At 41.0% G+C, this 26,431-nt stretch overlaps 1 protein-coding gene across 8 annotated transcripts in view; it reads left to right on the forward strand.

The window, feature by feature from the left end:
• The window catches only part of COL25A1 (collagen type XXV alpha 1 chain), a 580,731-nt gene that overhangs the window by 435,340 nt on the left and 118,960 nt on the right, over positions 1-26,431 (forward strand). For all 8 annotated transcript variants that reach the window (XM_045284160.1, XM_045284159.1, XM_045284163.1 and 5 more), the window contains exons 11-12: positions 10,784-10,810; positions 13,254-13,298. In XM_045284160.1, the coding sequence (XP_045140095.1) occupies positions 10,784-10,810; positions 13,254-13,298 (72 nt within the window). The remainder of the gene's footprint in view (positions 1-10,783; positions 10,811-13,253; positions 13,299-26,431) is intronic.

Below are 26,431 nucleotides of genomic sequence, written 5' to 3' on the forward strand. Positions count from 1 at the left end.
ATCAACCTATGTAAGTAAGTTGAATTGTCTAAAAAACTATGTAGACATTTCTGTTTATATTCTCCTTTCATTGCTTCTTGCTCTCTTTTTCCCCCCTTAGGGACATGTGGGAGAAAGATGGGGCTTTCTACTCTCATAAAGAGTCATAGTCTCAGAACCTGATAGGGGCAGTTCTTGCCTGTCTCTATGAGTTGACAACAGCTTGATGACAATGAATTTGAGTTTTAGTTTGAAGGTTATGTGAAGTAGCTCTACTGTTAACTATCACATATTGGCTCTAGTTTAATTTCTAATAAACCATTCATATTGGACAAATTATTTAACATAGTTAGGCCTGCTTTGTCATCATTAAAAAGCAATGTGATTAAATAACATCTTGTCATTTTACTGTGTTTTTTATCAGAAATGCTCAGAAACATTATACACACACATTTATCATGTTATATATATAAGGGAGTTTCAAAAGAATTTTAGAAAAATTGAACTAAAGGATAATGAAAAATTTCCAAAAACTTTTTGAAGCCCCCTCAAATACCTGCATATGCTATAAGTAACGTGAGCATAATGAACCATATTTGCATTTTAAGTTTTAATGGAAGATAGTATTAACAGTGTTTCCTTCAAAAGTGTACATATTGTTAACTTTTCTAAATCCAATCAACTGTGGCTATACTGATAGAATAATGTCATGCGTGTATGAGACTCTTAATTAAATGATAATGAACCTCTTTTACCACATTCTTAAGTGTTGTTAGATTTAGAAGACACTTAGACTAACATTTGGCTCATTGTAAGGTTTTCAATTTACATTTGCAAGGTCTAAGGCAAGAGTACAAATGGAAGTCCTTACACAGTATGTCTAAATATTTTAAAATTATGAATAAAGCTAATAAACTGTTACATAACATATGATCTAGCCCCCAGCCTTGATAAATGCTTGCTCATAATGATTTGAACTCTCAAAGCTAGCATTCTTGCATTCCTTGCAAGTCCAAGCCAGAGTGTGACAATATGAGGAGACCTGGCACCAGCCTCAGCCTTGGGTCCCTGGTCTGCTCCTTTCTTTCCCACACCTGCCTATCTCCTCCTTCTACTTTAGAAGAGCCAGGCTCTCTCACAGGCATATATTCCTGGATTCCCATAGGGCCAAATTCCATCCAAGCCATCCTCCACTCCCTATGTTCCCTGCTGCTCGGCAAGTTTGTCGTCCACCTTTGGAAGCATGAGAACTGGAAGAGATGATGCATAGGCCACCAGTATTCAAAGCATAGTCTAAGGTGGGGGGGCGGCAGGGGGGCTTCAAAGCAGGCATTTTCCATTGGTCTTATGGAGTCCTTATCTCCCAAGGAACAGTGTGATCAGAGAAGAGCTCTAAAGTGTCAGCCCAAAGAAAGAGGTTTGTGACTCAGGTCAAGAGCTCTATCATACGGGAACCCCACCCCACCCCAAACAAATCCCTCATTGCCTTCAAATCAATGCTAACTCACAGCAACCCTTATAAGATTGTATAGAACTGCCCCTGTGAGTTTCTGAAACTGTAATGTTTAGGGGAATAGGATGCCCCATCTTTTCTCCAAGAGCAGTACCTGGGTCCATGTATTGAATGGAGTTTTTAAAAATAGACTTCTCGACATTGAATTTCTTCATATTTAAACACTGTTTACATAAACCTTGCACTGTCTACATACAACATTAAGAGAGTCAGACTTTTTGTGTGCTTAATGATACAATGGAATAAATCTGTACTTATTTTGAAAAAAAAATAGACTTCTCCTTAGGTCATCTCCTTGGGGAACACTTTACACATACATACACTCACTGATACGCCCACACTCCCCCAAGCCCAGGGAGACGCTGTCTTCTCCATTCCGCCACAGCATTTATCCTGCCATATCATGTGTGTAGTATTAGGCTGCTCCGTAAACTGAAAGACATGAATCAGTAAAACTGTACATCATGTATTGATGCAAAATAATCTGCTTTATATTTCCTCCTAGCTGAGGGCATAGCTCCCCAGAGTAGGATTAGGCAGTATACATCTACAGAATTACAACAAAACTGCCTTCTACTTTGCTGCTGCTCATTACATTCATGTAGTATGGATTATTTGGAGTTTATGGCTTAATGGGTAATGTCTTGGTTTGCTAACTGCAAAGTCATCAGTTCGAAACCATCACGTACTCTGAGGGAGCAAGATGAGATTATCTACTCCTGTAAATATTTGCAGTCTCAAATCCACAGAGCAGGTCTTCTCTGCCCTATACGGTCACTAAAAGACAAATGCCACCTTATGGCACTGAGCTGGGTCTTGTTGCTGTTGCTGTTGTTTGGGAGAGGGCCATACATGACCAAGAATATGTAGTCAGCATGCCGAAAGACTGGTTTTTGTAAGGTCAGTGAGTCCCGTAGTGCCTCAACTTACAGTCACACGGTGTGGCTAACTTTAAAAGTAGAATATGAAAGATACCAAACATCATTCCCCAAATAATCCAGTTTCTCTTATAACAGATAAAGAAACAGCATCAGAGTGACTGAGTAAATTGACTAAGGTCACAAAGCTCGTTAGTAGAAATAGGTGTAAATCCAGTTCATCTGATTGCAGACTTAATTGCAATGCGTAGTATAGTAGTCGCTAGCTTCACGGGGCTATTGAAATTAAAGTGAGTTGAAACTTAAAATTCAGTTCTTTGGTTGCACTAGCTACACTTCAAGTCCTCAGTGGCCATATGTGGGATATGGCCATCACATTGGATTGAAGACCGTAGAAAATCACTTTTTCCTTACAGAACGTTCTGTTGATCCATGCTGGTCTAGAGACAAAAGAGATCTCAATCGTATATGAGTATACATCCCAGCCTTAAATGTAAGGGTTTCTTCTGATCATTATGGAATATTTACATTTTAACTGTCAGGACTTTTAGCATTGTTGATTTAAAATCCCAAAAGCACTTACGTGTTATTCAGTAGAAATATTTTTACTGTCATGTAGGATGATAGGCCTTTGTGAACCATAAGTTGGTTTCCTTTATGGTACCTGGGGGAAGTATGCTGAATCTCAGAGGGCAGAGGAAGCCTATTCAGTTTTCTTTCTTTCTGGGTCATTGCCATTTTGGGTTCAACAGCAAGAAGCCATTTCTTAAATATTTTGAAGGGCTTAGAGTAAGCTAACTTCAGGCAGGGGTATCTGTTTGGGGACCTGATCAGAACATAGATTCTCAAATATCTTGTTCTGGATTTAATCTGCTAGTAGTATTTAATGTTCAGCGTGCGGGTTTTGTCAAGTGGTGTGAAAAATGTACTACTTCTTTTAATTTCCTGAGCTTTAAGAGGTCTCTCTAAAAGGGGTCACAGCCTCATGATTTTGAGAAACTAATAAATGAATCATACTGGTTTAATATTCCCCACGCCCCCCAAAAAGAGGCAGAGCCTGAGACAGAGAAATCAGCAACAATTTACTCATTTTGGGTTTTTTTTAATGAAATAAAGAAGGACTTCATTGAGAAGTTTTTTTTCATCAACTTTTCATGAATAAATATAACGACATACTATCTTTTGATAGACTCTCGGGGAGACCTGTTTTAATAGGAGCTTTTTTGAATAATGTGGTCATGGAGTGCTATTACTGGAGAGAGAGAGGGCAGGAAAAAAATCCTAAGGACTTCAAGAGAAACAATTGCCTTAACCCGAGAACTCGCTCCTTTGATAGCCGTACGGCTGAATGGTCATAAGTGAAATGAAAATAAAAATGATCAAATTCCATTTACGGAATGTCGTCCATTATTCTTATTTCAATGTAGTCAGTTTCTTGACTACACTGTGACTCTATGCTCACGTTGCTTTTGAGGAGATTGCTGCCTAGCGAAGTGGATTTCTAAGATATGTAAACAAATGAAAATAAAGCCACTGAACGCCGTGCTCCGGAAACGCAGGGGTCGCAAACAGACTCCGGCCGGGTATGTTGGAGAAGCTCCCAGAGAAAGTGAGTTATAACTGCTGAGCGAGCCTTCAGGAATGAGGAAGCACTTCCGATGAAGACTAATAGGTGAAGGGCACGGACTGTGAGGGAGAGCATAAACGATTACGTGTGATTGAAGCCAGAGTTCATGCAAGACTTGAAATAAGAGAGGAGGCCCTCCCCGCTCAGCACGATCCCCTTTTCTCTTGTTGCTGCTGTGTTTCTTCATATTCAGGCCAGCTAAATCACATTTTTAGATAAAAAATGGTTCACCACTCTCACTTAGTTGGGAAACATGCCCCTGTCGTTTCTCGTTTTACGTGTCCACATGCTTGAACCATGAAATCTGAATCCTGTGAAGCACCCCTTGAATTATGCCCCAGACAACACATAGGCGTAGCTAGAGTGGCACAGAGTTTAAATCAGCAGTTTGAACCCCTCCAGCCCTGCGAAGGACACAGATGTGGCAGATTGCTGCCTGAAAGAATTATAACCTTGGGAACCAGGTGGAGCAGTTCTACTCTGTCGCGGTCAACGCCAAGGGAATGGGTGGGGTGGGGGGAGGGCTAAGAGTCTGTTTCCTAACCTTCCACATCCAACAGCCAAGCAGCACCTGAAATTCCACAGGAGGACATTTTATGTGATTCCTTTTTAGATAACTTTCCATGATATGTTTTAAACCACCTCTTTCTCTTTATAATCCAGGTTTCTATGATTTCCTATCTTATGATGCTTTTGACCAGGTGAATACCTTTTAAGAAGTTGCAATTAACGTCTGTTACATCCAACCCTTGTCTGATACTAATGTTTTATGACTCCTTAAGTTAGATTAGATGAGTTATCATTCTTTCCTTTGGAAGCAAACATTTTAAAGTATGGACTTCATTTGCCTATGTTTTATTAATGCATGGAAAAATTGTTCACTCGAAAAGGAAAGAATTTCAAATGACTTAATAGTTGGGAACCTTTATCCTCCCCTTCCCAGATAAACCACCGCTTTTTGCTCCCAGTGTTTTTTTATGGCAGAAGCTGGTTGTATATTCTTGTATCCAGCAATGACCAGCTTTCAGAGCTGCAGGTTTTACTGTTCGCCGTCAGGGACAGAGCAGGAACCGAGTCCGCCTCCTGCTCACACCGAACATCATTTCCTCCTAGCAGGCAACCGGAACTTGCCTTACAACACCTCCCAAGAGGCATCCTAAAGCACATCGTTGAGAAACTCAGCATCCTGTTTAAGTAATTAATACCTCAATCAAATCTGGGATAGCTTGCGGTAGTGTCAGAAAAATTCATTAATTTTTTTTCCCATACTATGATCCATCGAGCAAAAGACTCCCGCCCCACCTTAAACACACCAGACAGGGCAGCCAATGTTTAATGGTGTAGAATCATCCACTTCTTAACAGTCCCCTTTGAAGATAAACTTGGTTGGATAATTCTTCCTACTATTTGTGTGTTGGCTTTCTGAAGTGCATGAGAGATCTTGGATCTACATCGTGTGCACAGCAATAACATGCGACTACGATGATTGTGTTTTCCTGTTTTAATATTGAGGACAGGAACTAAATTCCTCCAATCATTTGTGCCTTTAGAGGTAATTGGGAGATGATTAGAATTAACCAGTAGAGTTAGAATGACCAAAACAAGGACAAATCTTGCCATTCTTACATTGAGAGAATCTTTTGTCTAAGGTGTAAGAAATGAACATGATATGCTTTCTGTATCCATCCTTTATTTAATGCTTATTTTGTGTATTTTATTTTGTTATTTTTTATCATTTTATTGGGGGTTCTTAAAGCTCTCGTAACAATCCATACATCAATTGTATAAGGCACATTTGTACATTTGTTTCCATCATCATTTTCTTTTTTTTTTGTTTAATTCTTTTTTTTTAATCGTTTTATTAGGGGCTCATACAACTCTTATCACAATCCATACATACATCAACTGTGTAAAGCACATTTATACATTCATTGCCCTCATCATTCATTCTTATGATCCTCATCATCATTGAGTCCATGCCATCTTACAGTGGCCCTATAGTGACCCTATAGTGATCCTATAGGGCAGGGTGGAACTCCACCATGTGAATTTCCCAGATGGTAACTCTTTACTTCAATAGAAAACCCAGTCTTTCTCCCTCAGATTGGCTGGTGGTTTTGAACTGCTGACTTTTCGGTTAGCATCTCAGTGTGTAACCACTATGCCACTAGGGTTCTCACAGTCATCTGCAGGCCTCCCTTCCTGATCTTGACCCCCATCTCCTACTATTCTTCCTTCTTGCTGTTCCTTGAACACATGTAGCACGCTGTTCCTATCCCTTTTGTTGGCTTTATCTGAAACATTTCCCTTTCTATAAGCATGGCTCTCTACCCGATTGGCTTACTTATCACGGAGTCCTTCATTGACCCGCCCCTTCAATGTAAAGTACCACCACATCTCTCTCTTCTTTTTTTCTCCTGGAGCACTTCCCACATGCCCCGACTTCACGCTTCATATTTCTACATAGTTATTGTCTGTCTCTATCCATTAGACTATAAATTCCAGGCATATATGCATGTTTGTTTACTCCAGTCACTACTGAATCTCAAGTATCTGGCATAGTGCTTATCGCTCACTGGGAACTCAAACTGTTCAGTGAGAGAAGAAATGGAGAAACTCAAAAAGCTTTACTGTGTGATGACTATGTTTAAGCTTCTGTACAAGATCAAAGCCTCATAGAGTGAAGTAAGCAGTGGCCTGGCAGTTGCAGCACTGTGTGGTAAATTCTATGGCCAATGTGCTTTGGAGAAAAAGAAGGCTGTGCTGAGGGGAGCGGTCGGTGAGCTCTGAATCATACAATGGGTGGAGGACAGAAGAACAGAGCGAAGGAAGCCTGTTGCAGGCAGCAGTGTCCAGATGGGAAGCACGGCATCTCAAGTTTGTGGCAAATTAGAATGATTCCTGAAATTTGGACTAGGGAAAACCAGAAGAAAGATACGAACCCGTTAGTCTTTCAGAAAGCTTGTTCAGGCAGCAGCATGACCATTGGATGGATGTCACTATTAGGCAGATGGAAAGAGAATTGCTCTGAACAGGAAGATAGGGAACTTTCAGTTGGAGAGCAAGAGAGAATTGCTTGGGTAATTCTCTAGTAGACTCGGGGAGGGAGAAGTAAGGAATTTGGTGCCATTTAATTGGTTCCAACCCATAGCACCCCTATCCACAGCAGATGGGAACACTGCCTGGTCCTGCGCATCCTCACTGTCGTTCCTATGTTTGCGCCTCTGAGGAATCACCCTTTGGCCAGCGTACATTGTTTTTGGTAAAGGCAATCACCAACATATGGGCTACCATGTTGTTTAAGTTTTATCTCACGAAATTCTCACTGTCACCTTTGGAAATGGAACATGTAAAAGCGAGGAACACAGGAAAGAAAATCACTGTACACTATGTACTTTCTTGTTTATGTGCAAGTTTTTGTATTAGCTCTCTCTGTGGTCTTTCTAAACAATCCTGAAGACATCGGTGTACACATTGGCAGAATATTTTGTATGCAGGTCTGTCAAGTAACAGCCCCTTGTGATTCCCCCTGTGGTTCAATTGGTCTGCTATTTTTTGTACAAAACTATGCCCATGATGCGAAATTCCTCAACAACAAGAAGAAAGTTCCTGTATTTCATATCATACAGAACCTATATTGGTTGTTTGCAAAGTATATGCAAATATAAGTGAGCACACCAAGGAAATGTCTAAGAAAGAGGCACTTTGATAGCTAATAAACACAGATTATGACTTTGGTTTAGAAAGTCATTCGATCTAAACTTGTCAAATCAGGAAGAAATGATATGGACATGGAATGTTTAAAAAAGTAAGTGAGACCATTGTGACTAGTGAACTTATGACATTGTTTATTCATGTTGTCATTCATGTGGAAAATATAAATAAGGTTAAGAAAACTTAGATAAATAACTTGTTAAATGATTCTGTGGTGTTTCTCCATTATTTTACAGCTTTGTATTTATATTTAAATTAATATATTGCAGTTAATTTGTAAATTCAATCTAGATGCCTCAAGTTTATTGACAGATAGACATCTTAAACAACTAGTAGCAAAATACTCTAATTTCACAGTATGTTTTTGAGCAGTGATGTCTAAGTTGGTGTGCTTACATTGAACTAGCTCAGTGCTACAGATGTACAATGTAACTTTAATTTAAGGATGCTCAAAAGATAGATAGAAGTCAAATCCCGATCAGAGAAAAAGCTGTACAGGGTGTGTATGTGTTTATGTGTGCTTACTCAAATGTATGTCTGAGTCTTGCATTCAGGTCTTCTTTACTCTCAGGAAGGGGCTCGGTGGTGGAGTGACTGAACGTTGGGCTGCTAACTGCAAGGGCAGCAGTTAAAAAACACCAGCCACGCTGAGGGGTAGAGATTGGACTGTCTGCTCCTAAGCAGAGTTGCAGCCTTGTCCTCTAGGGCCCTTATGAGTCAGCATCAACTCGATCGCGGAGTTGTGTGAGTTGTTACTCTCAGTTCCTGCCTAGGAATAGATGTCTCTGTCTTTGACACTCTGCCATTTTTCCTACAGATGAGATCAAAGAAGTTTATGTACATTTTTGGTACCCGCGGCTATATGCTTGGCAATATGGTTAGAGATAAACTATAAGATATGTATGCACCATTCAAAATTAATGGTTTAACAAAGGTAGTAGAAGTTTCCTAGTGTGAAAAAAATGTTATCTTTACTTCCCTTATGGCCAACTTTCAATAAATGTTGTGATAAAATATACAACTAATATAATGTGCATCTAAGAATTGTGAGAAAATGAAGTTTCTGATTTTATGTGTTTATGTAACACAGAACAGATAAAAAAATACCAAGTGTGTTACTCTCAAGCCAAAACGTTTGATTTACAATTTGCTCATATAATGAAAGAGCCTGTTTTAGTGGACAGTATTTTTTCAAGCGGCAAAGTTAGGTTTCCAATGAGATACAACCCTTTGTGAATGAAGCATTACAGACTGAGTCTAAACAATGAATTAATGTGTTTTTTTGTATGATTTCCTTTCTAACCTAAACATTTTAAAAAGCAAAGGCCTTGGAGGCTCTTGGGAAAACAGAATCAGAGATAATGATAAAAACCAAGTCTTTCTTCACTCTCAGATCTGCTATCAGCACACACTTCAAATTTTGCCTGTACTTAGCGTAAACATTCACGTCCCAAACGATATGCCCAAGTGAGGAAATGATTAAACATGTTTATGTGCTGAGAGGAAGGAAGCAGTGGAGAGGGACTGATCAGGATGCAGGGATAATTGATGGAGAACCAATTCCTGGGGGAAAGGGCAAGGATGAATTCCAGAGTCCACCAGGGGGGACCCTTCTTTCTCTGACATTGCGAGGAGAGCCATGTGGATTGTTGGTTAGGGACATAATTTTATGAGAATTCACACCTGATAGTCTCTAGTTTCTTCGCAAAACCTAAAACAAGGAAGTGAATAAGAAAGGGTGAGTAATAGGTAGGGGGAATGTCTGATCCTGTCACATAGCCAACTCATTAAGAAGTTGGTTGTCTATTGTTTGGTTTTCTAAAGGCAAACCAAAAAAACTGGTGGGTTGAAATCATCAAAAAGTAATATAGAAAGGTAGAATTGCATGGTGTACTTTTAATAACTTTAAACCCAGTGTATATAGGAATTGTGGGACATCTTCTTGGGAAGATTACAAAATAACTTATGGAGAAGAGATGTCCTGAAGGGTCCTGAATGTGATAGCTTTTTTTTTTCCTAAAAAATTATGTTTGACCAATTTTCCCACTAATGGCCACCCTTGGTGTTCAGTGTTTCTGAATGTGAGTGCAAGATGCTATTCGATTGAAATGTCACACATTAGAAATAAGGTAACCGTCTATAACTGCAAGGGAATAAAGAGCTTTCTACCAAAAAATATGATGGCGCATCTATAGGCGCTAATAACATATAGCTCAATACATTCTTTTAAAATTAGGCAAAAGTGCTTCATATTTTCATTTACAAATGGATGTGATTACTTAGAATTGTTTGTGCTTTTCCCAGCAAACTCTCACAGAAGATGGCCCCAGAGCTTTGCCTGTCTGTCAATAAAGCCAACAGAACCCTGACACTGACTTTGTAGTTGAAAACCTGCCAAATCTCAGAACTGCCACATTTCCATTTTATGTATAAATATTCCCATTCATCTCTCTAAATATTGTATTTCTTTCCAGCCCCCTCTCAGTCTCCAAGTATAAGCAACAGCGGAAGCATCTTTTGTTCTCCTTTCTGGTCCACACTAGGGGCCTCGGTTGATGTTGGCATCTTCTAGTTTGTAAACAAGTTTCTGTGCAGGTCAGTTGGCCGCATTTCATCAGAGGAAGGATAGAACAAAACATGTCTCTTTGTAATGGTATTCGAGTATTTCCTTTGCAAATCTGCTTACTGAGCTTTGGCAGATGCAGAAGCTATGTAATGTGTCCATTTGCCGGGGGCCCGCACTGCTTTGTAACCGATGCTCACAGCATCTCTAGCCTTCTCAATGAGACAGATGTGGTACATTTGGAGGTATTTGAAGAAATAGATGATTGGAACAGCAACGATTTTCTTTAAAGGAAAATAAAATCAGAATCCTACTGCGTTTGCTTAATGGTCTTCAAATGAAAGCAAACGAGAAAAGATCCGTTGTGTACTTCCAACAAGATTTTTTTTTCTTGATGCACAAAACAGTAGCAGATTTCAACACAAAGGGAGGCATTCAAAATAAGATTGGTTTAATTGGTCAAGCCAAAGTGGCTACAGTATTATACTAATTTTCTTTTTCTTTTATAGGGTCCTCTGGGTGCTCCTGGACAAAAGGTAGAGTACAAACTACAAATATTGTGCACATCTTTACACTCCAGTTGTGTGATGGCTAGCATGGAAGGTGACTAGAATGAGCTGCTGTTGGCCAGGCTGAAGCAGTTGGTCTGATTTGTGCATTCTCAAAACTATGTACAATTGTATCGCCCTAGCCATTAGATTTCTAATAGACTCCATGATTCTAAAAACATGTAATAGGTACAAAGTGGATTCTATCCTAACCGTGCTATACTTAGAGGTTATTGAAGCTTTAATTCACATACCGGTAAGCCATTGAAACAAAACTTAAAATGTGGAAGGTCCCATGACATTGCAAGTTGAATGCACCGCCTTTCTCCAGTACATGATTATGAAATGACCGCAGAACTACCCAGCGCAAGAGACATAGGCATTGCGGGGCTGCATTCAAGTCCCTCACTAGTGTCTCCCTTTGTGGAGATAGCCTGAAAGGTGACTTCCTGCTAGTCCGTTCATGATTCACACTCATCAGAATGGACCGTTACAGTTCGATGGAGAAGACCTGAGCCTTCCAGGATTGACGCCAGTGCCACAGCCTGAAACATATTCATGGCAGCAAAACATCACTCAGTCTCCCTCCGCCACGCCGCCGCCCACGGAGCGAGAAAAGGCAGCTGTGACCTACAGAGCACGAGGGAAAACAATAGTATCTGGACAGGTGGAAAAGTGATTCTTATTTACCCTTGGAATCCCTCAAAGATGGACACTTTTATCCCTCAAGCAATGCATGTGGCATCTGTTGAAACATAATCCTGCAAACCGAGTAAACGCCGGTGACTGGTCAGACGGGTTGTGCGTAGGAACACTTTGTCCTTGGCAATCATGCCTCTATTAAGTATGGTGTGAAATTGTAAAGCTACCCTAATCCACATGCAACCAGGATAAAATTACTGTTTCAGCCCCCAGGAAGCCCGTTAGTGACCCACTCAATATAACCAGGGAACACGCTAAGGAAGTTGCTATTTAATTGGTTTTGCTTATAAATGCTATTTTAATAATTCTTCAATTATTTCTAAAGACATGTAATATCACGCATCTATTGAAAACCCGTTTTCCAATGTTAGAAAAAGAATAAGCACGTTGTATGTTAAAATGGTTTCTCCAGATTCAAAAATAAAGGGGGGGCCTAATGGAAGGAAATGACATCACTACTTGAAATGTTAGCTAAAGTTTCTGTGTCCGCTTAAGTGTCCTAGATTGTCTACGATAGTAATTAGCTTTCTATTCTCAGGTTACTCTACCTATATCCAACCATTCATATTTCATCATGTGCACACACAGGCAGGCACACACACGCACGCATGTGCATTCGCAAGCACACAGAACGAATTTTGCTTTTGGGACAATACAGCTGAGTTGTATTGTGCCTGGTCAGTACTGGACATTTCTGACACCTTTCTCGCCCACTTTGGAAGACACCTTCATGCACTCCCTGAAAGCGAAAGGGGAAATGGTTCAAATACAGGAAATATGCGTTTGTAGCAATGGTCTTTTATTTGCTTCGCTGAAGAACAAGAAACTGTTCTTTTCATTGCTTTTTGGTTTATGAGAGGAGTCCTGGTGGTACAAATTGAGCTGTTAACTAACTTCAAGGTCAAGGGTTTAAACCTACCAGTAACTCCACAGTGGAAGGTGAGGCTGCTGCTTCCCTAAAGATTTAATGTCTCCCAAACCCAAAGGACTGTTCTATTGTGCCTGGTAGGGTCACTATGAGTTAGAATCAACTTGATGGCAGAGGGTTTGGTTTATAGTATTTAAACACATAGTTCAAAGAAATTCTGTCACTACAATCACTGCTAGGCTTTTCCCAGATAGAAATAGGCCTGTTTGCATCTTGAAATTTAATCATATAGCTTTTTGATAGGTATGGATCTCAGTTTATGATGCGTGATATATATATGAGAGTTCAGTCTGTATTTAGAAACAAGGTGGTGAGATTGTAACTCTCCTCTTTGTGGGGAAGCTTACAGGAGTGCTGGTGGCACAGTCAGGTAAGCGTTGGACTGCTAACTCCAAGGTTGGCAGTTTAAACCCTCCAGCCACTTCTGGGGAGGTGAGACTGTCTGCTCCTATAAAGATTTACAGCCATAGACAACCTAGATAGGGTCGCTAGGAGTCAGAATCCATGCTGTCGCAGTGGGTCTTTAAGCTTTCTATGATATTATACATTTGAACATAGCGTAAGTGGCAAGGAGCATAGTCTGCAGTATATGTTTAAATGGAAGACTATAGAAGGTGGGGAAACAGCCTTCACTAGGAAGAAAAGGTTGCCATCAGCATAATTAAGATTCTAAGGAATGCAACATAATAGAGTAGAATGTTGTAGCAAGGTAAGCAATGACTAACCAATGCAATATAAACTGAGATATAAACAAAATATTAAATATCTTGTACTTACGATAGTCATCATGTGTCCACTTAGGGTTCTGTTGGAGCGCCTGGCATTCCTGGGATGAACGGGCAAAAGGTGAGTTCTATAGATGACAGTATTTTCTCATAATTTGGAGAGCATTAAAATTACAAAATTATTCTAATCAGTTATTAATGCTTTTATATGCCTATTAAATATACAGTGTATACTTCTGAAATGCAGAGAAATTATGGTGCAAATGACTAAAGTAGCTTAATTTTTTAAAGATGCCTGCAATAGAAACTCTTTATACATTTTCCCAATGTATTTTGGATATCTTACTTTCTGATAAGCCGATGTCTGAAATACAACCATATCTTCCTTATAAATATGTACAGAATAGAGAAAATGCTATGTTTGACATTTTATTATTAAAATACACTCTAGTTTATTCTATCCTGAATAGTTTTATTGGCATATACTTCCTAATTCAACACTTTAGTTATTCAATCATATTAAGATTTGTGCAACCATCATCATAATCAATTTCAGAACATTTTATTCTCATATTCACTGTTGTGAGCTCCCCGTTTCCCCCATCCTCCCCTGCCACGCCCCCGCCTCTTACCTATCCTGGATTTCACATGCAGAAAATCATACAACGTAAAGCACAATCATACAAAGTTTTTGAAATCAAGCAAACAAACAAAAATCAAACAACAATGATTAGACAAAAGAGAAAAACCCCAATCAAAGAGAAAGGAGAAAACATTAACTTTAGACTGGTCAAATGGAGATCAAATGATAGGGTATTACAGTTTAACCTCACTACATTTGCTATAATCAACTGTACGAGGCTCTCTGTATGACAGCAAGGCTATTCACATCCCTCCACTAGGGTGGGAGAGGATTCCCAGGAGGCTTAAGCACTTGGGGACCCTTCAGTTGGATTTGGGGCTTCCACTGTTATGCATAGCCTTCTGCAAATCAGGTGTTCACAATTTAAGCTCCTTAAGGAGGGAAATTATTGGGCCTGAATCCAAATGCAAGGTCTTTTCTATTTTATTTTATTTACTGTTAAGTAAAATTAGGAGTTATTTAAGGACACTTGACAGTTCTGATCCTACACATCTCTTGTATACTTAGTACTGAGGGGAAACAAAGAAAAAAATCGCCACAACTCTGCCCACACCTATCTAAGCAGTATCCTATGAATTGGACAAAGGACTAACATTCTCTCACAGTTGGGTCAGGTATGCTGGACTCCCCACAAAGCCTTGACTAGCTCTTCAACCTGGAACCTCCTCAGAGACCAGCAAAGCCCTAGTGGAAGCTAATAGAGCCTCTCACTAGAACAGCCCAGAAGGAGGCAACAAGCTGAGCTGGAGACTTTCCTGTTCCTAGCAGAGCTCTTGACGTGGTCCTTTGAAATTCTGTGACCGTCAGCTTGTCTTCCCTATTGTTTTTCCCTTTTCAAGTTCTAACATCTTGGATTGTGTTCTGAAGGTGTAAGGAGGGCAGCACTTAACAAAATACGGTTCCGTGACTTCTCCCACCTTGTCTCGCTCATTCATCTTCTTCTTCATCAGGAAGAAAAACTTGCCACTATTTTCGAGCCGTCTGAGTATTCAGAGCAGGAGACTGCTCCTTAGAGACTATGGGGGGGTTGCCAGTCTTTGCGTTCTTAGGACCTTGGTTTTCTCCTCTGTAAGACATCAGGAAGGGAGACAATTGCAGAACCTACCTAATAAGGTCAATGTGAGGACTACCTAGATAAATACACATAAAGCCCTTTTGTTGGGTATTGCTGTTAAACTTTTCCTTCTCAATTGAGTAAAAACCTGGACATTTGATTGACCTATGTTTTCAAAGGGGCTCTGTGTTTCCAGAATCATCTCAGGGCTCAAATCAAAGGAATGTCTCAGCCAAAGCTTAGGGGACCGGGGACCCTTTCAACCACAAACCAAACACCGCCCATTCATCAGCAGTAAACCGCCCACGATCCTGCTCCATTTTTCCACTTAGGAAAATGCAGGTTCATTGGCTTCAAAAATGCTGGTCACAACAGAACATTACGTTCTCTTTAGAACGTGGACAAGAACGAAAGAAAACACATGAATTGCAAGTGAAATTTCATGTATCACGGTAATACTTAGAAAACGGCAGGTGATAGAGCACAAATGCCGTTTGTAATAATGATTTAAAACAAAACCTGTATGCCTGAAGGTTAGTGGTTTTCTTTTTTTCCATTTTCAGACAATCAAGAAAATTTATAGACACCTTGAACCTGAAACAAAACAATCAAATACACTCTTAGGAAGACCGTGTATTCTTTAGTTTTGCAAAGGAAATATGCAATTTCCTTCGCAAGGGGAAGGAATGTGACGTTTTCTTGTCCTAGCCATCAAGTCTAAGTTATATTTCAAGGAAATAGACAGCTAATATTTACAGCTGATGTCTTATTAGACATGTTTGTGGCATTTTAAAGGTGTTTTCCATAAAACCCAGGGAAACTAAATGGCTTCACACTTTTATGAATGTGTCACCACAATTTAACTTAAGCTTATTTTCTCTGTTCCGTAGACTTTCACCTAAAATTTGGTGTATGGAATTTCTGTTTCTCCCAGTCAATAATATTTGTAGCATCTGCTATATCATCTTTGAGAAGATTTGGGGGAAAAAAGAGAAGAAAAACATGAATGCCATTTTTTAACTCAGTGCAAGCAAAACTGGGAATAGAGTCGCATTCTATTCTTAAACTGTACCAAAATAACCCCGTCTTCAAGCCCAGTCCATAGACCCCTGGAAGACAGAGGTTATCAAGGCTGTAATTACTTTAGGCAGTAGAGAGCCTCATGTTTCTCCCTCTAAGTGGCTGGTGAATTTAGACCACCAACCTTGCAGTTAGCAGTCAATGTTTACTCGAAAGTGCCACCTAGTCCATCTCTTCCATCTTACTCTTTAAGAACGTGTGACTGTCCCTATTTTAGACACATGGCGAGGTTATGACCATGAGCCTGACACTTAGAGGCTGTGGGACTGGGCACTGATTGTAATTCTCACAATGTAGCATTATTTTCCTACTTCTCTGTGTTCGCTCTTTGCAGCTGCCTCCTTTCCTAATCCTCTGATCTGTGTTCTGGGATAAATGCTTCCCTTTTGATTTCAAATGGTTGATCCACCGAAGGTGTATAACTTGGCTTGAAATTGAATTCTCAGGGTGAGTTCAGGTCCAGACCAAAGGGTGAGTGAGAATCATTGTTTTGGAGATTCTACCAATTTCTGTTTCCAACTAGTAAGCCTGGCCTTTTTTATGCACTCTATTCAGGACCTTATAATGTGCCCCTTTTCACAATGGTTGGCAGTGGGAGCCCGGGACCATGTGCTTCCGGTCTCACTATGGTGGAAGCTGATGTTTGTGTAGTCCACTGGGCTGATCGTTTCACATGGCTTCCAATTTTCACGACTCTTCTTTTATCCAAGGAGCCCTAGTGGTGTAGTGGGTTCAGTGTCAGGCTGTACTCGAAACGCAAGCTGCTCTGCTCCTGTAAAGAGTTACAGTCTCAGATGCTCACCGGAGCTGTTCTTCACTTGATGACAATCAGTCTAGTTTGAGTTGGGTTTCTTTCCTGCCAATGGGGAGAGACCAATAGTGTCACTTTATAGGATAAAGTCACCTCCGTGACTTATAGTCACAGCCTTTTAAGACGACAGTCCCTTCCACCAAAAGATGATGTAGAACATTGTCTTTGTGAATGGTTATGCAATTGACCTTCTTATCCCTCAAGACCCGAACCCCCAGACCCTGCCACTGATTGCATCCGGGTGTTTGGTTCTGTCTAAAAAGTTTTCAGCACTTTCCCCTGTGTGCAAGCTCTACCACTCGATACATAGCAATGGTGAGTGGGGCCGAGGATGAGGAAGCACTTTGTGCTCTTGTGCACAGGGTTGCCACGCGTCGGCGCTGACTCCATAGCATCTAACAAAAACACGTGTTCCTGTTGTGCTCCGTGATGGTGTCTCTCTCTCTCCTCTCTCTCATCCATGTGTGCGTGTGCACATCCACACATGCACCAAAAGATGACTGTCTGAAACTTTGTCAGTGAGCTACACTGGGGAAGTAAGTTATTTAAAATGTTTTGTGATCGAACCATTTTTTCTGAAATGGTGGAACTGTAGAACACTTTGGCAAAATAAATGCTTATTTTCATATTCATACGTCTGATTATTAAAAAAATTCAACTCTGTATGTTTCTACTTTTTCCTAATTAATTGACATTGAGAAGACTAAATTACATTTATAAAGAATAAATAGAAGAAATAATTTAAACAGTAATTAATGCTCTGCACTGTGCAGATACCATGGAATAGAAGACCCAAGGATGGAGAGAAGTCTAATTTGGGATCCTTCTATCTTTATTATCATGAAATAAATATTTTATGTATTCAGGGTTAAAAGGAAGTCCTGTTGTCTAAGTAACTAGAACTTCTCTGTGGCTACCTAGTCCTGCGGATCATTTCCAAGGCAAAGATAAATGTCAAGTGAGTTTGCTTGATGCATTTTTAAATCTTTCCTAGAATTTATTGTTATTTTTAACTTCAAAATACAAAATAATTTAAAAATTGATACTAGATGTGTCACCAACACATCTGTTCTAGATACCTATGTTTTTAAAGAACATTAAGTTTTAATCATTTTACAGTCATTCTATTTGAAATTCCTTTTCATCTTTTATACAAGGAGCTCACAGCTCCTCACTGACTCATTAAGCCTCGCTGCCTACTTCTGAGGGCGTTTTCATGGTGAGTGTAGAGAGAGCAGGGGAGCTGAAGCTGTCAGACCTCCAGAGGATCGGCTGTTTATTCTGCTCTGCACTCTGAGCTCGGGAGGAAGATGAGGCACTCCACTCCCTTGAGAATTACAGTCGCAGAAACCCACTGCGGCAGTTCTACGCTGTCCTACGGGGTCGCCAGGAGTCAGAAGTGATTCAATGATCTTGAGCTTGGTTGGCTTTATATAATGGGCTGAGTATACAATGCATCTTCTTTTTCTTCTTCTTCTTCTTTAAATCCTGATCCTCTTCTACAACTAGTGAATGCACATTTTTCTTTTACTACCTTGACTTTATTGTTTTCAAAGTCTACATTAAATTCCCGAAGAATATGACTATACTATCAGTCTAGTTTCTGGTTGTTTAACTTAAACTTTTCCTGTCTTGCTTGTTGGATTTATCTATTTAATTTCTTCTTTCAAATTTTCTCATTTGGGTATTATTTAATTTCTTCTTTGAAATTTTCCCACGTAGACATTAATAAAATCTGTTAGGAGCAAATGGGGTGCTTGGTTTCAGATTCCAGACTAGTTAGTCATTCCAGGAGAGTCAACTAACAGTTCAGTTCTTTTACAGATTAAAAGTCTGACATTTATGTTTAAAAGATTCCTATCTTAAGTCAACAATTGTGTAGATTCCAGTTTTAAGACTATTTTACCTGTTTCCCACTCTCTGTCTTTCTCTGAGTGCTATGGAGTCAGTTCATACCATAGCAAAATGATTGCAGTACCCAAGGATAGATTGCCCCTTTTGGGTTTCTGAGATAGTCATTCTTCATGGGAAGAGAAGCCCTCGTCTTTCTCCTGAGGACTGGCTGGTGGGTTTGAACTGCTGGCCTTGTGGTCAGCAGCTCAATGCACAACCCACTACACCACCAGAGCTCCTTTCCTTCTTAACATGCACTGCCCTTGTCCTAGTGCAGGATATCCCACAAAGCCAAATAATTTTATCCCTGAACATGAGCCAAACATTTCTAAGGTCCATTTATCCACAGGCGTGTTCTTAGAGAGAATTATCATGCAGTTGTACTTGCTACACTGAGCAAAAGGTATTTCTATTCTTTCCATTGATATTGGGTTCCTTTCTTGGGGAATACATGTTGCTGTTATAGTTAGATTGGAACTGTCGTCCATTCCAACTCATTAGAATCCTGTGTCTAACAGAAGGAAACACTGCCTGGTCCTGTACCATCCTTGGAATTGTTGTCGTACTTGAACCCACTATTGCAGCCATTGTGCCAATCTACCTCCTGGAAGGGCTGCCTTTCCTATTTATTTATTTGTTGGCTCTCCTTCTACGTTATCAAGCACGATGTCCTTTTCCAGGGAGTGGTCTCGCCTGATCATCTGCCCAAAGAACATGAGATGAAGTCGCACCATCCTTGCTTTTAAAGAGTATTTTGACTGTACCTCGTCCAGGACAGATGTGTTTGTTCCCTGGCAGTCCACAGGACTGGCAGGATTCTTTCCAACACCGCAATTCATGTGTGTCCCTTCTTCTTCGTCTCCCTGATTGACTGTCTAGCTGTCACATACACACGAGATGATTGAAAATACCATTGATTGGGTCAGGAGCCCCATAGTCACTTTTTGAGGGGAATAAATATTTGAAAAGGGTAATTTCATATTACTTGAAATAAAACAATGATAGTATGATTTACAAAGAAAAAAGCAAAACAAAACACTTTCTCCCACCCGCCTTCATTTAGACATGTTCCTAGAAAAATAGAACACTTTAAAATATAAATGTTCTCAGGCTCTTAAATGGGAACATCAGGCAAGGGTGGGAATGAATAAAAGGCATTGTTGGGGCACAGGCGTGTAACAGGGATGGAAACTCCTCACAGCCTCTTGCAGAACAAACAGAAAGGAAGCGAATGTGTCTTGGGGGTGTATGATGTCAGGAAATCCATTTAGGTTCCGCTTCACTTTAAAAGACTACATTTTACAGATCGGCTCAGAACAGTACTGATTCATTCGTTCTGGTTTAATTCCACGTCTAGTTTGGAAAAGCTATGTTTAAAACTTCCTGTAAATGTCTTCATGGGTCCACTCAATTGGCTTCGTCCGTCATTCACTTGACCTCACTACCAGTTACCACCCAATGCCAGGCATCTTGCAGGCCCTGAGGCTAAAGGAGCGTCTGACCTTATGTAGATGGGGGCTACAGACATTAACTGAACAATTCTATAGAAAACCCTACATGTCTCTCAGTTGTACAGATGGTGAAGAGCTCAACTACTAACTGGAAGGTGAGTGGTCCCAGTCCACTCAGGTGCTTCAGAAGAAAGATGTGGTGATCCGCTTCTTCAAAATCATAGCCTTGGAAACCCTCTGGACGCAGTCTGGTTTGGCTGTGCAACCCAGGGGTCAGCATGAGGTGGAACCTACTGGACAGCTATAGGATTCTTCTTTAGATACTAAAATCTTGTTATATGATCATGACTAATCAGCGAAGGGTAACCCGAGCAGGTCTGCTCTGTCAAGGAATGCTTCCCTGAGCAAGCGACTGTAGGAGAGCATCTTAAAGAACACAAGTTGGGAAGAGGAAGAGAACGCATGCTACGTTGTAGAGTTTAAAGTTTAAAATTGAGTTAGATGATGTAGCATCTGTGTCTAGAACACCTTTCTGAAGCACCCCATCAGCCATCACTACAAACCTTCCCGGTCGATTTCCATGCATCGGCAGCCCCTGAGTGCCAGAGCAGACCTGTCCTCCAGCAGGGCTTGCCCTGGCTGATGTGGAGAAATAGATCCATGCTTTTCTTCCGAGGCACCTCTGGATGGCTTCGAGTAACCAGTTCTTCAGTTAAGAATCCACCACCCCCACACAAACCATGAGGCTGGGTCTGCCTTACAGGGGCTCTGTGTAAAGTGTTCCAGACTATAAATCTTTAAAGCAGGAGAAAGCCTCATCTCTCTTCTGTGGAACATCTGATGGGTTTCAACCTCCAACCCTTTAGTCAGCAGCTGAGTGCTTGAATCCGTGTGCCACAAGAGTGCCTCCTGAAACACCCTTAGTATGGTTAGTGAATGAATTTCAGGACCCTCTTCTGCTTCTTCTGAAGTTGCCCAGCGCAGAGCGCCAAAGTAGTGAGTAATAATCACCAACATTTATTCAGCATTTGCTCATTGGCAGATTAATTATTCTCTGTATTTTAGGATCACTGAAATCTCCCCAGAAAACCTCTAAAGTAGGCACCCTTATAAACCGCCCTTTTATTATTGAGGAAACTGAGAGCCTGAAAGGAGAAGTGTTTTGCACCAGTGGCAAAGGAGAGCTCCCAAACTGGCCAATCAGCTTCCCGGGGATCACGGAGTGGGGGATGCGAGGGATGTGGTCCTCCAGCCCTGCTGGATTTGCTAGGCAGTACTTGCATGGCATTGGACACGTTTTTTAACTTCCCTGAGCCTGGTTTCCCTCATTTGTCAAATAGGGATAATACTATTTACCTCAAAGTTTAATCAGGAAGAAAAATACTGTATCTATCCAGTGGTAGCAGGGTTAAATAAAAACACTCAAATTCCCTCTCTGAGTTCAAGGCATTAATATCTTTGTGATGCAGAGCACCTACTCCCCCTCCCCTACAAGCTGCATACATGAGTTTTAATAAGAATGATTCCCTCTTTCTACTTTCTGCTGACCTTTAGTTGTTTTTTTTTTAAGTGGATATAGCCATTTAGCATTCCTATGAATAATTAAGGCATCCCTGGTTGGTGTCAAGATTTCTGGGGCCTGTGCGTGAGGTGTTGGGCTGCCAACCACACAAGAAGATGAGGCTGTTTGCACCCCTAGAAATGTACAGCCTCCAGAACTCTACCGTGTGGCTAGGAGCAGAATCGCCTCCATGGGAGTGGGTTTGGGGACCCATGGACTGTCGGGACTATGAAGTGCTTGTCTGCTAGTGGAAAGGTTGGTGGTTCCAGCCAGGGACAAGAAGACTGACCTAGCGCTCCACTCCTCAAAGGTCATCGCTTTGCAAACCCAGGGGAGCAGTTCTCTGCCCACGTGAGGTCACCACGCCCTGGAATCAACTCCATGGCAACTCTCAGTGACCACAACATCCGCAATGCAGCACCTCGTTGTTATAAGATGACGAGTCATCTACCATTCGAATTATGCACTGATTTCTTAAGAAGGCTGTCTGAAGAGTAAGGAGCCCTGGTGATGCCATCAGGGAGCTCTTGGGCTGCTAGCCACAGGTCAGCATTCAAACCCACAAGCTACTTCTTGGGAGAAAGATGAACTTATCTGATCCCATAAAGGTTTTCAGCTTTGGAAACTCTGTGTAGGGCCACAGTGAGTCCGAATTGGTTCGAAGGCAGTGACTTCTTTATGGGTTGGAAACCTAGGAAAGACACCTCTCAAACTCACGGCCATCGAGTTGATGCTGACTCATAGGACAAGGTGGAACTGTCCCTGTGAGTTTCTAAGATAGTACTTTTTATAGGAGTAGAAAACTCATCTTTCTCCTGAGGAATGCTGGGGGTTAGACATGCTGAACTTGCATGTCTAAACCCCACTACCACCCAGGCTCCCAAAACCTTTATAAGAGCAGACAGTCTTGATATTCTCCTGCAGAGTAACTGGTGGGTTTGAACTGCCGACCTTGAGATTAGCAGCCCACTAAGCCACTGAGGCTCCAAAGCAACCCTAGATGTTTTCAAAGTTTACAACTGAGTATCATATGGAGGGCACATGTGAGGTTGCAAGCCATAGAAAGTTCAACAGAGCTTGTTTGAAAAGAAAGATAGTTACTGGTTTACTTCACACTCGAGCATTGTTTTTATTCAGATAGCGACCCTTGTCCCTAAGACTTGGTCTTTTCCTTTTCATCTCTTTGCCTTGTGCCCCAAGTCACTGGTTTCTTGTTGATGCCCCATCGCTGCTTCATTGAAAGGTGGCTGCCAAAAATCATTCCTGGGACTTTTCCTTCCAAAACTGCATCCAGCGAGGGAAAGAGTGTCCTTTCCCCAAAGAAACAGCAAGGGTTTCGCACATCATCATTGTGACCAGATGCACATAGGTCTAGGGCCTGTCACACACACACACACACACACACACACACACACCACGAGAGGAATAATCAGAGGTTGATTGGCTTAGGTCAAGGCTCTGGTTCCTGTAACTTTTCTTTTTACAACATCATGAGTCATGTGGAACTTTGTCAATAAGCACAAATTGTCGAATTTAGGAACGCTTCATGGGACGCAATGGAGCCGAACAACTGTATAGTGTCTGACTTCTCCAGTGGCTAAGAATCTCTCACTTTCTCAAATACCTTCTAAAACTTTTTTAATAGCTTTTAATTTCCATATGAGTATGTACAACTTTTCTTCTTCTTCTTTAATCCAGAAGAGAACCTCCCGTAGCATCCCATTCTCTAGCTAATTTTTCTCCCGTCCCCTACTTTTTAAGTGTCACAGTTTCTTGTTGCTGGTGTGACAAATAATACACTGTTGGAAAACCGGCCTCCATAACCGCATGGGACCCTCAAGGCAGTTGTGTAATTGAAGGGTAAATTAAAAAAATATAAGCCAAGACATGCAAGTGCTCACCTTTCCCGTGGCAACTGGAACCAGAGTGAGGAGGGAATGTATTCTCTCATAAGCTTATATAATCTCGGGCATGCAAGTATGTCACACACATACGTAACAGGAAGGGGTTGCATTAGAGGCATACATGTAACAGGAAGGGGACGAGGTAGGGATATACATGTAATAGGAAGGGAGGTAACTAGAGGCATACATGTGACAGCAAGGTACATATGTAACAGATGGGCAGGTCCTCGAGTTAAGATTGTAGCCTGACCTTGGTCATCTCTAAGCTAGCTTGACCTCAAGGGTCCCTGAGCTTGTCCTATGCTCCTTATCAGAATGGAGTGGACCGTACTTAGGGTTAGATGCTCTTAATGGCAGATAACCTTCAGGCATATAGTCTTCAAGCAGTTAACTTTCAAGAGTATACTAAGTGACTATGTGTTTGCAAGAGACACCTTAAAATTGGCATCATTATGGGGGACATCATGGGGAATAACTTTTCCTTAGGAGAATGTGACTGGGCTGCATCTCCAACTCACAAAAGTGAAGGCCTTCCTCCACCAGGGTCTTGACCTGCCAGACGCTTAAAATATGAGCATAGAGAATTTGTCCGCATACCCTCTCTTTCCAGGTCTCAGTTTCCCATACAACACATGGATGGTTTTTAAGAATAGAAGTGTGTTTTCTCCCAGGTGAGGAGCTGAGAAGACCGGGCAACAGCTAAAAATGAAGCCCCTGTCTCTGGGCTCTAGGAAATCATTCCTGTGTCTTTCCGCTTCTGTGGTCCTGTCGTTCCTCCGTTCCTTGAGTCTTCACATGGTGTCCGTCTTCCTCCATTTGTGCTTCTTGTCTTGTGTCTATGCTGCTTCTTGACAGGTCAGAACACATTTACGGACAACGTCTCATTAACATCTGGGAGTGTGCTCCCAAATGGGATTACATCCCCATGGATAGGGGTTAGGATTCTAACACAGCGTTTGGGAATACAATTCAATCCTTAATAATAAGTTGTTTTTTTTTAAAAAAAGGAATTACAAGACAGTGCTTCCTTTGGACCCAGGCAATCAATGGAAGCTCCTCTGGTGGGCGCCTTTTGATCTTTTATGAATCTTCCAATTGGATGCGAATCCATAGGGACAAGGGGACATGGCTGCTTCAAACCCAATCTTCTCACTGCTAGGCCATGCTCTGGATATCCAGGAACCAAGTTTCCTGTCCCAAATATCCTGAGTTCAATGTCTCAGTTGGTGGCTTCCCCATATCCATATTCCCAAAAGTGAATCATATTGCTTGTGTGTGTGCCCTAACCAAGCCTGCAGAGGACCATGGAGGTCGCTGTTGGTGGAGCTGTAGACAGTGTTTGCAGGCAGTGATGACTTAGCTTCCAGCATTACAGCAACATATGAGCCACCCTAGATCAATAAACTGACAGACAAGTGACGGTTAGGGAGCTTGAACTCCAACTTACAGATCCCAACTCTAGAGGAAGATTTTTTTCTTTCTTTGGCTCTGAAGAAAGGGTTTTTTTCTCCATTCAATATCTGTGGGCCCCAAGGGGTTTTTTTGTTTTGTTTTTATTTTGACATCTCTGCATGTCTTGGCAACCATCATTTCCTGGTTCTAAGAGGTTCTCAGCACAGGAACCCCTAGTCCAAATGATGCTCTCCTTTCATGGCCTCCTCATCTTTTTCTGCTTGCTTCTCTTTCCTTTCATCTGTTGTAACATAAAAGATTATTCAGGCCACACCCCAAGGAAACGCCTGAATAATCTTTTATGTTACATAATCATAACTGCAAAATAATCATAACTGCAAAATCACTGAGCATCATGACTCAGACAAATGAACACATCGTTTGGTGACACACAATTCAATCTATGACAACATGCAAATTGGGAATAGTTTTAAGAGGGACTTTACACAAATTAACATTCATGCTAGGACAATAGGAAGAATCCTAGATTGGTTATTTCCCCTTCTCTTAGGGATCACTGAACTGTGTTATCTGTCGCCTACGGTCAGGAAATTGTTGGTTATCATATCTTTTCACCTCATTTTGAAATTTTAAAATTCTCATGATAGCAAACAGCATTGCAGTAAGATATTAAAAATAGATCTTAGAATATTTTTGCAAGTACAGTTGTAGGATAAATTCCCAGAATTTCCATGGTTTTCTTACAGGAAGTTTAGGTGTATTAAGTCTATAGTAGCTGGGTCAGGAGTGAACTTATTCCTCGTTGCTAAAGAAAATACAAGTACTACAAAGATACAAACCTATTTGGGCAAGGGAATATAACATTTATGTTGTATTAAACCTGGAAAGCTATGTCTCATTTTCAATTCCCATCACTAGAATGGAAAATAAAAATTGTGACTGCAGTGACGCTGATCAGCATTCAGCGTGATTACTAAACCATCCACTTTCCTTAAAGCACCGCGGACTCCTGATGCCAATGAAGGCACAATGGCTTTGCTTGTTGCAATAGTTTTTCAGGTGGTCCTGGTGGAGCATTATCGGAAGTTGTTGTGACAACCTTACGTTATGTTTGACATCAGAATTTAAAGAATGCTTGCTAAAAAAATTTTTTTTAATAAAATGTGAAAGCAGCAAGCTATCCTTCTTCAAAGTCTGTCCAACTTATTTTCAGCTTACATAGGCAAATGATCCTTTGGGAGTAATACAGTATAATAGAAATAGCCACTGAACTTAAAAAATATAAGAGAGGGGAGCCCGTTCGTCCAACTGTAGTTAAGGTCTTAGCTGCCGTTTGGCTCTTTCTCCACCGTGAATTGTCTTCTGTGTTTGTGTAACTGCAGCCTGACATAGGTGGTCCAAGAAGCCTAAGACTAGCTTGAACGTCACCACCACACCAAAAAAA

Source organism: Echinops telfairi, unplaced genomic scaffold (genome assembly GCF_000313985.2).
Source record: "Echinops telfairi isolate 266 unplaced genomic scaffold, ASM31398v2 ScPeMD7_7468;HRSCAF=8506_0, whole genome shotgun sequence".
Taxonomy (NCBI): domain Eukaryota; kingdom Metazoa; phylum Chordata; class Mammalia; order Afrosoricida; family Tenrecidae; genus Echinops; species Echinops telfairi.